The sequence below is a fragment of the Epinephelus lanceolatus genome, chromosome 1 (assembly GCF_041903045.1).
Source record: "Epinephelus lanceolatus isolate andai-2023 chromosome 1, ASM4190304v1, whole genome shotgun sequence".
In the NCBI taxonomy this organism is placed as follows: Eukaryota; Metazoa; Chordata; class Actinopteri; order Perciformes; family Serranidae; genus Epinephelus; species Epinephelus lanceolatus.
Genome location: NC_135734.1, coordinates 21,011,412 through 21,024,660, shown reverse-complemented (window position 1 = coordinate 21,024,660; position 13,249 = coordinate 21,011,412). Strand labels below are relative to the sequence as shown.

Genomic DNA, 13,249 nt, shown 5'->3' with positions numbered 1-13,249 from the left:
TGGCAGGTGTAGAAAGAAAATAGCTCCTACATGAAAATGCTAACAAAGGTCTGTGGGTCACCTTGATTAACTCATCATAATTTCTTCAAAAAGACATTGCTGCTGAATTTTTCAAATACATTTTTTGGCGCTTGAGCACCACAAGCTGAGTGCCATCTAGTTCGATTTGATTGGAAAGAAGGCAGACATCTCTACAGCTGCTTTCTCCAACACTTGGCAACTCACACCGAATTAATCTTCACTGATTAATAGCGCTTCAGGTAAGAGGAAAAGTATGATTGTGGGGTGAACTGTCCCTTTAAGGTAACACAGGCAAAATTGATGTAAAATTGTGTAGAATATGTAATTGTTCTTGTCTTGATAAAATGCTGCCTAAACTGCAGATGCTTATTCTGCATTTTAGGTGGCATTTTACCAAGACAAGCAGTAGATTTCTGATATCATTTTGAGCATTTTACTTGGTTTACAAGTGTCTAAGGTATCATGACAGCGCATGAAAGAGCATGGCTAATCAGTACAGTCAAGCAGCATCATCAACATGCAGCACATTGACCGTAACCAGCCTCCAGTCCAGCCGCCAACCGGCCCAGTCCCATTCTGCTTCAGAGAGGTGACCCCAGGTTGACCTGGGAACAGGTTTGTTGTGGGTAATAAGTCTCTTCGAGCACTGGCTGCCTTTGTGTCACTGCCTTTTATTCTCATGAGTAAGCTACACTAATGTTGTACCATTGGCTGTCGCTGTGCCATCTAACAACGAGCCATCTTTGCTGGCATTATAACATCAGAATGGCTTCCATTGGAAATGTTCTCAGCTTCATGTCTGAGTGATTTAGCATGGTTAATGTGAAAGCAGACAGGAGATTTCAGAGTCTAGATGCATGTTTGATCCCCGTGCCCTCGTCTGTATCTCACACTGTGTTACAGACGGCAGCCCCAACGACAGCGTCGCAGCCAACCCAGCCTCAGGGTTACAAAACGCTGCGGAAGTGAGCACCCTGCCCCCAACCAATGCGCCATCGGAGTCAAGCAACCCACCAGAACCCCAACAATCATCCCGGAGCAAGAAGGAGCCGACCGGCCACTCTACCGGCACCGGCAAGCACCACCATTCCAACCACCGCCACCGCTCCCCCAACAAGAGAACCAGCAAGGGGAAAAAGTCCAAGGGGAAGGGCGTGTACAAGCTGTTCAAAAAGAAGGATGATAAGGGAAGTGATGGCCACCGCCACCATTCCAGCGGGCACCACCGTAGTCGCCATCGTTCACCTGACAAGGGGCACAGCCGGTCACGCAGTGCAGACAACACCTTGGATAGCCGCCACGGGGGACACCGCCACCGCTCCCCCGACAGACGCCACGGTCACCACTCCTCCTCTCATCACCGCCACCGCTCGCCCTATCGCTCTCCATACCGCTCTCCATACCGCTCGCCTCGCCGCCACTCGCCTCGCCGCCACAGGTCCCCCCACCACTCTCGGCACCACTCCCCCACCAGACGCCACGCCCACTCCTCTGAACCCTACCGCCGGTACGCCTCCCCAGACAGACCAAGCCGCAACAACGAGAAGCCTAATGTTGAAGAGGCCGTATTGAAGGAGCCACCCAAGACTCCTGAACCCAGCTTCCCTTTTGAGGACAGCATCCTCCGTGAGCCCCCAGCCCTGGATCGCCTGAATAAGGAGGTCGCGCTACCACCGCTGCGCAGGGATGAGCGCCTGTACGGGGAGGACAGTCTGCTGGCGAGAGCCTCCTCCATGGAGAGAGCCTACAGGGGGGACAGCCTGCTGAGGGATGTGGCATCCCGCGGCCAGAGAGACGTCTTCGGAGACACCACCTTACCCAGAGTGCGCACCCCCGACTCAGATTCAGCCTACAAGAGGTACAGCTCGCTGCTGAGGGGGCGTTCACCTGAGAGGACGGACAGGCGTGGGCGCTACAGCCGAGATAGTTCCCCCGAGCCACCTTACCGAGCCCGCAGCCTGGGTCGAGACATCTCCCCATACAGGAGCTCCAGAAGGGAAGACTCGGAGGACGAAGAGGACGATGACAATTTTGTTGCGGCTAAGGTGAGAGAGTACTACAGCACGCTTAAGACCAACACCAGTCGCACATCCACCATCCCTGAGCCCAAGAAGACCTACAAGGACAGCCCCAAAGACCTGAGCATCTGAATGGACGGCTGTCAGCCAGTCACAGCCACTACTCACAAACACCTCAAGTACTCACTCACATTACCACTTGGTTCTACACAGACGCACCCAGTTGTGAACACACACATGCATAGATACACACACCAGACAAGACACACACACTCACACTCACACACACACACACACACCATTATGTAACAATGTTGAGTTACTAACAAGACAGTGATTCCAAAATGACTTTTGAAAGCTGTTTTTTTTTTCTTTTTTAATTGTGTTTTTTTCTTGTTTTTTTTTTTTGTTTGTTTTTTGTTTAAGCATTCTACATTTACAGTAACTCAGACTTTTCCAGAAAATGTAAAACCATAAAAAACAATGATGTGCCTAACAGTTCCATTAACGAGCAACATTTTGTTTTTGATTTGATAAGTGACGGGCATTTTGTGCCGCACTGTCAGATGATGAAATGTATGTACTTTTCCACGAGGATCCCATGGAAGTACCGCGCACCTGGATCACTGTAACCGGTGCTCACAATGATGCTGTGCATGTCTTTAACCGGTTTCAATGTCTCTTCTCTCTCTCTCTCTCTCTCTCGCTCTCTCTCTCTCTCTCTCTCTCTCTCTCTCTCTCTCTCTCTTTCTCTCTCTCTCTCTCTTATTCTCTCTTATTCTTCTTCTCCCTCACGCCTTCATTCTCTCTCTCTCTGTCTCTCTCTCTCCCCAGTGCCACTGTTTTTTAGACATTTGACCAGACTATAGCACAAGCCTGCATTTGTTTGTATATTTTTGACAGTTTGCAGTATGTGTACATTCAGAGGTGATCATTTTAAATGAATGAAGGGAAAATTAAAAGTTAAACTATGATGATGATGATGATGATGATGATGTTAAAATAAAATAATATATTCAATGAATAAACAAGTGTGTGGTTGTTTTGGTTCAGTCTCACAGCCATTTGAATCATTTTGGGATTTGATTTTAATCATTAAGGTATTTTAACAATACAAACACTGAGTGTAAAGGGTAACTACAAACTACAAATACATTGTGTGAAAGAAACAGTGTTCAAACAGTGTTGCAACCAGCTTAAACTTCTCCATGGTAGAATTTCTTCCAGTGTTTATTGTTCAGGAGGTTTTTACTGGGAGTCGAATTATCTTCAGAGGTCTCTTCCTCTCCAAAATAAACACACTAGGTGATTAAAGCCAGTAACAACACTGAATAAAGCAGTTTCATGGTACAAATCAGTGCTTCTCCAATGCTGTTTGGCATGTCAAAGATGGGCCGTTAACCCAGCACCTGCTAATGTGTGTTGACCTTTTATTTAAGACTTGATTTAGACGGAGGAGGTTTTTAACAGGAGCCGAATTATCCTCAGAGGTCTCCTCCTCTCCAATATAAACACACCAGGTGATTAAAACCGGTAACAACACTGAATAAAGCAGTTTCATGATATAAATCAGTGTGTCTCCAATGCTGTTTGGCAGGCTGGAGTCCGGCCGTTAGCTTAGCACCTGCTAATGTGTGTTGACCTTTTATTTAAGACTTAAGATTTAGACGGAGGAGGTTTTTACTGGGAGCTGAATTATCCTCAGAGGTCTCTTCCTCTCCAAAATAAACACACCAGGTGATTTAAACTGGTAACAACACTGAATAAAGCAGTTTCATGTTACAAATCAGTGTTTCTAAGATATAGACATTAAGGAGGTTTTTACTAGGGGCTGAATTATCTGCAGAGGTCTCCTCTTCTCCAAAACAAATGCACCAGGTGATTAAAACCAGTTAACAATACTAATTAATGGAGTTTCACGTTATAAATCAGTGTTTCTTCAATGCTGTTTGGCATGTCAGAGACAGGCCGTTAACCTAGCACCTGCTAATGTGTGCTCACCTTTTCTCTAAAGCGTAAGATACAGACGTTAAGGAGGTTTTTACCAGGGGCTGAATTATCTGCAGAGGTCTCCTCTCACAAAGAGACCCAGTGATATAAACCAGTAAAAACACTGACTAGCCCTATCCAGAGCCAGTGTTTGGTTTGTCCATTCTGGGCTACTGTAGAAACATACAGTGCCCTCCAAAAGTATTGAAACAGTGAGTCCAATTCGTTTACTTTTGTTGTAGACTGAAAACATTTGGGTTTGACATCAAAAGATGAATATGAGACAAGAGATCAACATTTCAGCTTTTATTTCCAGGTATTTACATCTGGATCTGATACACAGCTTAGAAGATAGCATTATTTGTAATGGAACACAAAATTTTTAGGTGAGCAAAAGTATTGGAACATATAAACTTAAAATAGATTAAAGTGAATGAGACTTAATATTTAGTTGCAAATCCTTTGCTTTCAATAACTGCATCAAGCCTGTGACCCATTGACATCACCAAACTTTTGCATTCTTCTTTTGTGATGCTTTTCCAGGCTTTCACCGCAGCCTCTTTCAGTTGTTGTTTGTTTTGGGGGGTTACTCCCTTCAGTCTCCTCTTCAGCAGGTAAAATGCATGCTCTATTGGGTTTAAGTCTGGAGACTGACTTGGCCAGTCTAAAACCTTCCACTTCTTGCCCCTGATGAACTCCTTTGTTGTTTTGGCAGTGTGTTTTGGGTCGTTATCTTGCTGCATGATGAAGGATCTCCCAATCAGTTTGGTTGCATCTTTCTTTAAATTAGCAGACAAAATGTTTCTGTAGACTTCTGAGTTCATTTTGCTGCTGCTATCATGTCATCAATGAAGATGAAAGAGCCCGTCCCAGAAGAAGCCATGCAAGCCCAAGCCATGACATTCCCTCCACCGTGTTTCACAGATGAGCTTGTATGTTTGGGATCATGAGCAGATCCTTTCTTTCTCCAAACTTTCGCCTTTCCATCACTTTGGAAAAAGTTAATCTTTGTCTCATCAGTCCATAAAACTTTTTCCCAGAATTTTTGAGGCTCATCTCTGTACCTTTTGGCAAATTCCAGCCTGGCCTTCCTATTCTTCTTGCTAATGAGTGGTTTGCATCATCTGGTGTAGCCTCTGTACTTTTGTTCATGAAGTCTTCTGCGAACAGTAGATTGTGATACCTTGACTCCTGCCCTCTGGAGGTTGTTGCTGATGTCACTAACAGTTGTTTTAGGGTCTTTCTTTACAGCTCTCACAATGTTTCTGTCATCAACTGCTGATGTTTTCCTTGGTCTACCTGTTTGACGTCTGTTGCTTAGTACACCACTGGTTTCTTTCTTCTTCAGGACATTCCAAATGGTTGTACTGGCTATGGGCAATGTTTGTGCAATGGCTCTGATTGATTGTCCATCTTCCCTCAGATTCACAATTGCTTCTTTTTCACCCATAGACAGCTCTCTGGTTTTCATGTTGGTTCCACTTCTAAATGCAGTCTGCACAGGCAAAACCTATCGTACCCAATCTGAAACTGAGCTCAGACATCCAGTGCTATTTATTGTTTGAATAATCAATGTAATTGGGAGACACCTGGGCAACAAAACACACCTGTCAGTCACATGTTCCAATACTTTTGCTCTCATGAAAAATCGGTGGGTTCAAACAAAAGGTGCTGTCTTCTAAGTTGTGTATCAGATCCAGATGTAAATACCTGGAAATGAAAGCTGAAATGTTGATCTCTTGTCCCATATTCATCTTTTGATGTCAAACCCAAATATTTTCAGTCTACAACAAAAATAAAGGAATTGGCCTCACTGTTCCAATACTTTTGGAGGGCACTGTAGCAGTGCAACATGGTTGTCTCTGTAAATGAAGGGCCGCTCCCTATAGAGGTATAAACAGCTCATTCTAAGGTAGAGAAAAAGGTGATTACACACTAAAGAAACATGCTTATTATATTCCTGCCAATATATCCCCCTAAATCCTGCACACTGGACCTCTAAAAAGCGTTATAACTGAAGTAAATAGTGGAGCCCACACCACAACTATAAGGACAACAACAGTTGCAGACAACGTTGTGATCACTTTCAGAGCAATTTCATGAGCAACACAAACTATCATTAACCTTTTTCTTAGCTGCCAGTAGAGCGTGCAGCGCATGCTTGGCGCCACTGTTTGCAGGTAGTTATTGTTCATCAGTGTGGATGCTCACATCGTTAAAGATATCGTTCTTGGTGTGGATGCCACTTAAGTGCCAAAGAAAGGCAGATATTGGGTGGCAGGTAGAAAGCGTATCCAAAGAGTCTGTAGAGTACTGAGCTGTCATCATTTGGGCAAACAAAAGAGTGGGGAAGCTGACATTGTTATCTAAGGCCTCCCAAAAGTGTGTGTGTGTGTGTGTGTGTGTGTGTGTGTGTGTGGAAATAAAGTCTTTGAAGAAAAGTAAAGCAAAGAGCTTCCATCCTTTCACAACATCAAAGCCTGGATAGACCGGTCTTGAATAATGTTCCTGCACTCCTCCTCTCACTGCTTACTTTGATTTGTGTCTTTTCTATGCCCCATTTCTCCCGTTGTCCTCAACACTCCTTCCTCCTCTTCCTGTATCCACTCAAAGATTCTTCATCTGATAGAGAACAGACAGCGGAGAAGCTGCATCCTTATGTCAGGACAGTGACAGTAGGTGGATGATGACGCCAGGGGAAGGCTGTGCCGTGTCCCTTTTTTCCCCCCCAGTAACAACAATGGGGGGAGATAAGAGAGGAAACAGCAGAGAACAGAGTGGTCACTCCTGGTGACCTGTGAATGCCAGCAGGGATTTACTACTGCAGATAAATGAAATATGTTGTCTGGCAGTGCTTGATGCTGAGCTACTGAGACAGATGAGGCACAGCATGTTTTTGCAGCTGTTGCATTCAGTCTAAGATACACGAGAAAAGCGCTGTCATTTTGGCTTTTATCATCATATTTACTGACACGCAGTTTTGAAATACTGCCATGGAGATATTCAGGATGGCACCTATGTCTAATAATTGTATTATAATATCTGCTGAGGTTGTATTTACCTTCCTGCTTTAACATGCAGAGAGCTGTGAATATTTTCAGAGCTTTCATCATATGAAGTTTCTCCCAGTTTCTACAACACATGCCAAGGTACTTAATACCATATGTTCAAAAGTATGCATTCAAGATTACCCCGTGGACACAATCTGTGCAGCTCATAAGAGGAAATGGGAAGCAGAGATGAAGCATCACGATCAAACAGTTACATATCAGAGCTTTTTTTGGCCCAGTTTCTCTGCAATTCAACAGGGCCTCAATGCATTTTACTCCTTTTGATGCAATGATCTGAAAGTGTTTTTACATGCGTACATTTATAGATCTGGAATCCTGCCCTATACGGGACTCATGCATTGCAATTTATTTTTAGTTAGTAATTAGTAAATTTAATTGTGAATTAATACCAATAACTGTGTATAATTCAAATTTTGTATTATTTTTATCACAATTAGGTCAATTTTTTATTTGTGAAAGAATGAGGTCTTATTCAGGACATACTGTCGTCCACAAAGAGACATAAAGGAGATGTTTGTACCCTGCAAACACTTCTCCTTTCTCTCCCCTCTCATACAGTGAAGGGGAGGCAGCTCCTAAATAATGGATGCAATCCACTTTCCAGCAGCGAAACACTCTCCTCCCCTCTCTTTAAATCTCTCTCTCCATCTTTAACAGGACACACTCCACTCCTTCTCATCATCAAATGCAGGAACAGAGCTCCATGTTTTATTGCTTGCGCGACCCCAGAAATGATTAACAGCCCGTGTCTGGTGACAATTCATCATGTCAGTGCCAGGCAGGAGGAAGAGACGGTAATGAAAAGTCCAATAACAACATGCCTACAGCCCAGCGCGGCGACAAGCCCGCAGGGTCAAGCCTCCATTCTCCCATCAGCTCGGCTCCAGGTGCTCTCGCTCCGACCTTGGAGACCCTCTGCTCCCCTGTTGCCATGGAAACACCGATGCAACGGGCTCTCTCCTCAAGCTGACTGGAGCAGACAAGAGTTGTAGATGCGTAAACAAGGCTGAGGGAGAAAAGTAAATGAAAAGAAAACAAGGGTGCAGGGTTATTTTGGGCTGTGTGCTCAAGATGCTTTCACTCGAGAGAGAAAGTTTCTAAATCCTGAAGTTACTTTTCTCAGAGGAAGCTCAGCATCCTATAGAACAAGCCTGTGTAAGTTCCCAATGCTGTCATGTTACGGACATCCACGCTGCTGCCAGGTAGTTGCTGTTCTTTGTCCTAATAGTGTATCTGTCTCACGCTCGGCTGTGCACGGAAATCGGCCTTCTCGTGGAGAGAGGCGTGGTGGAGGAATGTGTTGGGGCTGCTCAAGGGGCATTTCATGTAGTGTGTGTTTTTCCTATCATAGTTACAGTAACAGCACCTAATAGGATATGGTGCATGTACATGCAACGCTTGAGGCTGTTGTGGTGGATGGTTTTATTAAGTAGAGAAATGACTGCAGCCTCTTGCAGTTGTCACACTCATCAATCAGCAGCTGTTAGAAGGAAATCCGCAGACGCTGTGCCCCATAAGATTAGAGTCAGTCGTTTTTAATTAAAATGTGCCTTTTCTGTCTTCAGTCGAAGCCATCCAGATTTATATTTTATCCCAGTGCTAACTTGGTCGATATCTTTGGAAAAGCAATGATCCCCAAAGAACTTGATTGTTTTATTTTGTCTTAACAGCCTGTAGTTTTTTTGTGCTTGATTCAAATTCCCTCAGATTAAATAAATAAGAGACATCTTACCTAAAACTCATGTTAGAGCTCTTGTACATTTATTTGTGTCTATTTGTGTTTACACCTCCGGACACTAGATGGCGCATTCACCTTGAGGGTAGGCTTCTTTTTTTGAAGCTGCACTAATCAGTCATGATAGCAGCGCCATTCAGTGGACGGCGATGTCAGCCTGTCAGTTGGTGCACCACCTTCGTTTTGACCGTAGGCTCTTTATAAAGATGGAGGACATGATAGCTCCCTAAATGTGAAGCTAAAACATTTTGATCGCCCCCTGGTGGCTGGCCGTGGTAAAGGTCATAAACCCCGCCCCTTCCATGTTAGCGGAGGGGATGTGAGCCAAACCAAAGATGGTCACTTTGCGAAATTCTTATCAGGTTGTTGATTGTTCAAGTGTTTTTTTTTTTTGTTAACTTTGATGGCAATGAGTTATTTGTGCCACAGAAAGAGGGTGTGATGTCATGGTTGACTATCACTATCATGGCTCACTATCAGTGGTGCTGCTTGGATTGGGTTGGGCGGGTGTATGGGCAGGAACTGCATACCACAGCTTCCACCGGTCAATCACTGCGCTCCACAGACTCTGACTCCAAATGACATCACCAGTGGAAGACGGCACTGACTGTATCTTTGATATCTGGCTTCACTTTTGTACAGTGGGAAGAAGTGGAGACCCGTCATCCATCTTTAAATACAGTCATTGGTTCAGTCTGAAATATCTCAACTACTGGATGGATTGCTGTGAATGTGTGCACAGACAACTGGCCTGCTGACTTTGGTGATCCCCTGACCTCTACTCTACCACCACCATGAGGTTGTCATCTTTGGTTCTGAGTGAAATATCTTGACAGCTACTGAATGGATTGCTGTAAAACATGTTGTGAATATTTCAGCATTCAGAGGATGAATTGAAATCACTCTACTGACTTTTTTCTTTTGTTCTGCTGTCAGGTTAATATTTCTTGGTTCTAAAAGATATGTCAGCAACTTCAGGTTAGATTGCCATCACTTCACTTCAGCCATTCATGATGTCCATGACAATGTCAGCATGGTTATGCCATAGATGTATAATACCTGTCTTTCATAAAATCCAAACCTTTATCTCTTATAAAAAGATATCTTACATTTTCAAGGGTATTTACCAGCAAACCCATTTCACAAGAAAGGTCCTTGAATGCTCTCTGGCATCAAGTGCATAACATGTACAAAAGGAAACTCAAAATAAAGAAAAGGAAGAAAAGAACCCACACACTTTTAACTCTAAAGTCAGTGATAGGCAGGGATAAGGATCCATATGAAAACTCTTCACAGGAGGCTGCAAGCTATTTTGCTCAAAGCGTTTTGAAATGCTTTTTGTTTAGGAGGTGTTACACTGAGAGAATGTTGGCCATTATTTGAACTTATTGCTACAGAAAATAAAGCATGCTTTCTTACCTGTGAACTTACATTTCTGGATATGGAATCGATCCATCCATCCATTTTCTAACCGCTTATCCTCTTGAGGGTCGCAGGGGGGCTGGAGCCTATCCCACCTGACACTGGGTGAGAGGCAGGGTACACCCTGGACAGGTCGCCAGACTATCACAGGGCTGACACATAGAGACAGACAACCATTCATACTCACATTCACACCTACAGACAATTTTAGAGTCACCAATTAACCTGCATGTCTTTGGACTGTGGGAGGAAGCCAGAGTACCCGGAAAAAAACATTATGGTTTCAGTTGGTTGTTTCAAGTCTTCTTCAATACAACATTATCATTTTGTCACTGCCCATGAATAGTCTGCTAAAGTGGCTGTAGACTTGCATTATCATTCTCTATACTTGTGTTTTTTTATATCAATAAAAAAATTCTTGTACTGGGGTTACTCATAGTGACAATGCCATAGGGTTATTAACCAATGTTTATTTCTCTCAATAGGCTATTAAAGAGTGGTTTTGCATCTTTTAGCAAGCAAGTTTTTTGCTTGGTCGCAGCAGGCAGCTGCTTTTGGTTTAAAAAGATATAATTAACCAACTGTACGATCCCTGGCCAGCAACAAACAGCAGGCAAACAACATCAGCAACTAGCTGCTGATAATGACATGGTGGTGCAGTGGTTGGTTTTCAGCCTTTCTGTTTAGAGTTTGCATGTTCTCCCTGTGTCAGCGTGGGTTTTCTCTAGGTACTCCGGTTTCCTCCCACAGTCCAAAGACATGCAGGTTAATTGGTGACTCTAAACTGGCCGTAGGTATGAGTGTGAGTGTGAGTGTGAACGGTTGTCTCTATGTGTCAGCCCTGTGATAGTCTGGGGACATGTCCAGGGTGTTCCCCGCCTCTCACCCAATGTCAGCTGGGATAGGCTCCAGCCCCCCTGCGACCCCTAACAGAATAAGCAGTTATAGAAAATGAATGAATGAATGATGACAGTGGAGCATTTAGCAGCTAATAGACTGATATTTCACAGTGGAGGCCAAAAGATGAGGGACTACTGGATATATATTCATCAGGTGGCCAAAAACACACCTCCACATGTTTGCTATTGTTACATACGGTACTCCATGTCTGCAGGATGTATAAATAGACTCTTCTTTGTTGCATGTTTGCAATATTAATGATGGGTCCTACAGCTTGTTGCTGCTTGTCACAGCAGACACTTTTACTAGTGACAGTAGGAAAGCCGCAGGTGTTACTAATAACATCAACAAAGGCTCTGTTCTATTCATGTTACCAAATAAGCCATGACAATGAGCCAGCATGCACAACACCAGAACACCTGATCATTAATTTTATCATTTACACCTGTGCATTTCTGACTATGTCATGCTAAAATCTCCTCATTAAAACAGACAGTAAATGCAGGTCTAAGGACAGTAACTGTAAACACGAGTAAGTATTGCGGTTTATTTGAAAAGAAGTGGATCCATGGACTGTGCAGCTAAATGCTTGGTGAGTTGCAAAATATATTTGACCTTCTTAAATGGAAAAATCAGATATTTTATTTCAAGCATGCGCCAGAGGCAAGTCACATTCAGTAGTAGTCCCTTAGTTACAGTTTAGGTCAACCAAAGGTGAATTGTGACTTGATCTAAGCTCCAGAGGTGGCTCTTTAAGTGGAGGGTTTATGTCCCCACAATGCCTGCCACAGCCACTCCTTTAGAGACGTCAAGACGCTGAACTTTTGCCTGCCCCTGAGGTGTGTCACTCCTGGCTTCCCTTCTCTGTTAAAATGTGTTCATGTATGCGTGTCTAACGAGTGAAGAAGCAAATCCCTACTTGTGCAGTGTGTGGTGTGCAGATTGATGTGTTTTTCTTCTCATCAGGTCTCAACAACTTAATCCTTGATCCCGTTTCATGCATACGGTGCTCCTGATCAAAGGCAAATTACAGCACACCTCATGGTAAGAATAATGCTGTTTTAAGAGTGACTCATGCTATCTTAGAAAAGAAATGGCACTCTGAAAGCTGCCATGTACTGAACCAATGAAATAGTTATACTGTCATAAGAAATGCATGCCGTAGGATCACCTTTGCCTGTTGCACCGTTGAATGATTCATTTCAAACTTTGTGTGAGGCCGTTTGGTCATGGCTACTCCAAGACCGAGATAGTATCCAGAACCTTTGATCAATGTTTTGTATTCTAACCTTTTTCAAACAAAACGAAAAACCTTCAGTTCTTCCAATAATGTAGAAACTCTGCAATGTCCTTGTTCTGTTCTAAGGATTACTCACTCTCACTCTTACAGAGGGAGCAAATGAAACTTGCATTCTCTCTAATGGCCAGCAGAGGGCGGCACCACTGGTTGCAAAAAGAAGTCTCATTATGTAGATGTCTATGAGAAAATGACCCTACTTCTCACTTGATTTATTACCTCAGTAAACATTTTCCTCATGAGTTTATGGTCTCAGTCGCTTGTTTGAAGTCTTCTTCAATACAGCATGTTCATTTTGTCAATTATGGTCCCATTTACAGTTAAATAGACAATAAAGCAGGTTATGCTTTAGAGCATGGCGACATTGTGATTGACAAGTCGCTTACAAGGCAATCAGTCAATCAGGACAGAGGCATAGCAATGCATATTTATGACACTGTGAATAAATACAGATAAATATACTTAAATAGCCATGAATTTATTTCTGGGTGTTGTCCGTTGACCCTCTGACAGTGTGTTTTCAGTTCACTTTTTTTTTTCCACTTTAAGGAGATAGCTGTTAATTTTTTTCAGTAAGGTTACATTTCGTTTTAAGCTTCTATTTTTCATAGCCAAAATTAGCATCCTAATCGATATCACAGTTATAGGGATGCACCTTGCTAACCTAGCTAGGTAGCACTAGCGTTAGCATTAGGGTTCTCAGTCAGATCCACCCCTCGTCCTCCAGAGCTTCACCACCTTGTCCAAATATGGTCACATCTGGCTACAAAAAACAAAATGGCAACGGCCAAAATGC

General features: G+C 43.4%; 1 protein-coding gene across 16 annotated transcripts in view; it reads left to right on the top strand.

Moving 5' to 3' along the window:
* Positions 1-3,067, top strand: part of magi1b (membrane associated guanylate kinase, WW and PDZ domain containing 1b) — a 172,378-nt gene extending 169,311 nt beyond the window's left edge. For all 16 annotated transcript variants that reach the window (XM_078167298.1, XM_078167301.1, XM_078167297.1 and 13 more), the window contains one exon: positions 925-3,067. In XM_078167298.1, the coding sequence (XP_078023424.1) occupies positions 925-2,171 (1,247 nt within the window). In that variant the 3' untranslated portion in view covers positions 2,172-3,067. The remainder of the gene's footprint in view (positions 1-924) is intronic.
* Positions 3,068-13,249: the final 10,182 nt, after the last annotated feature.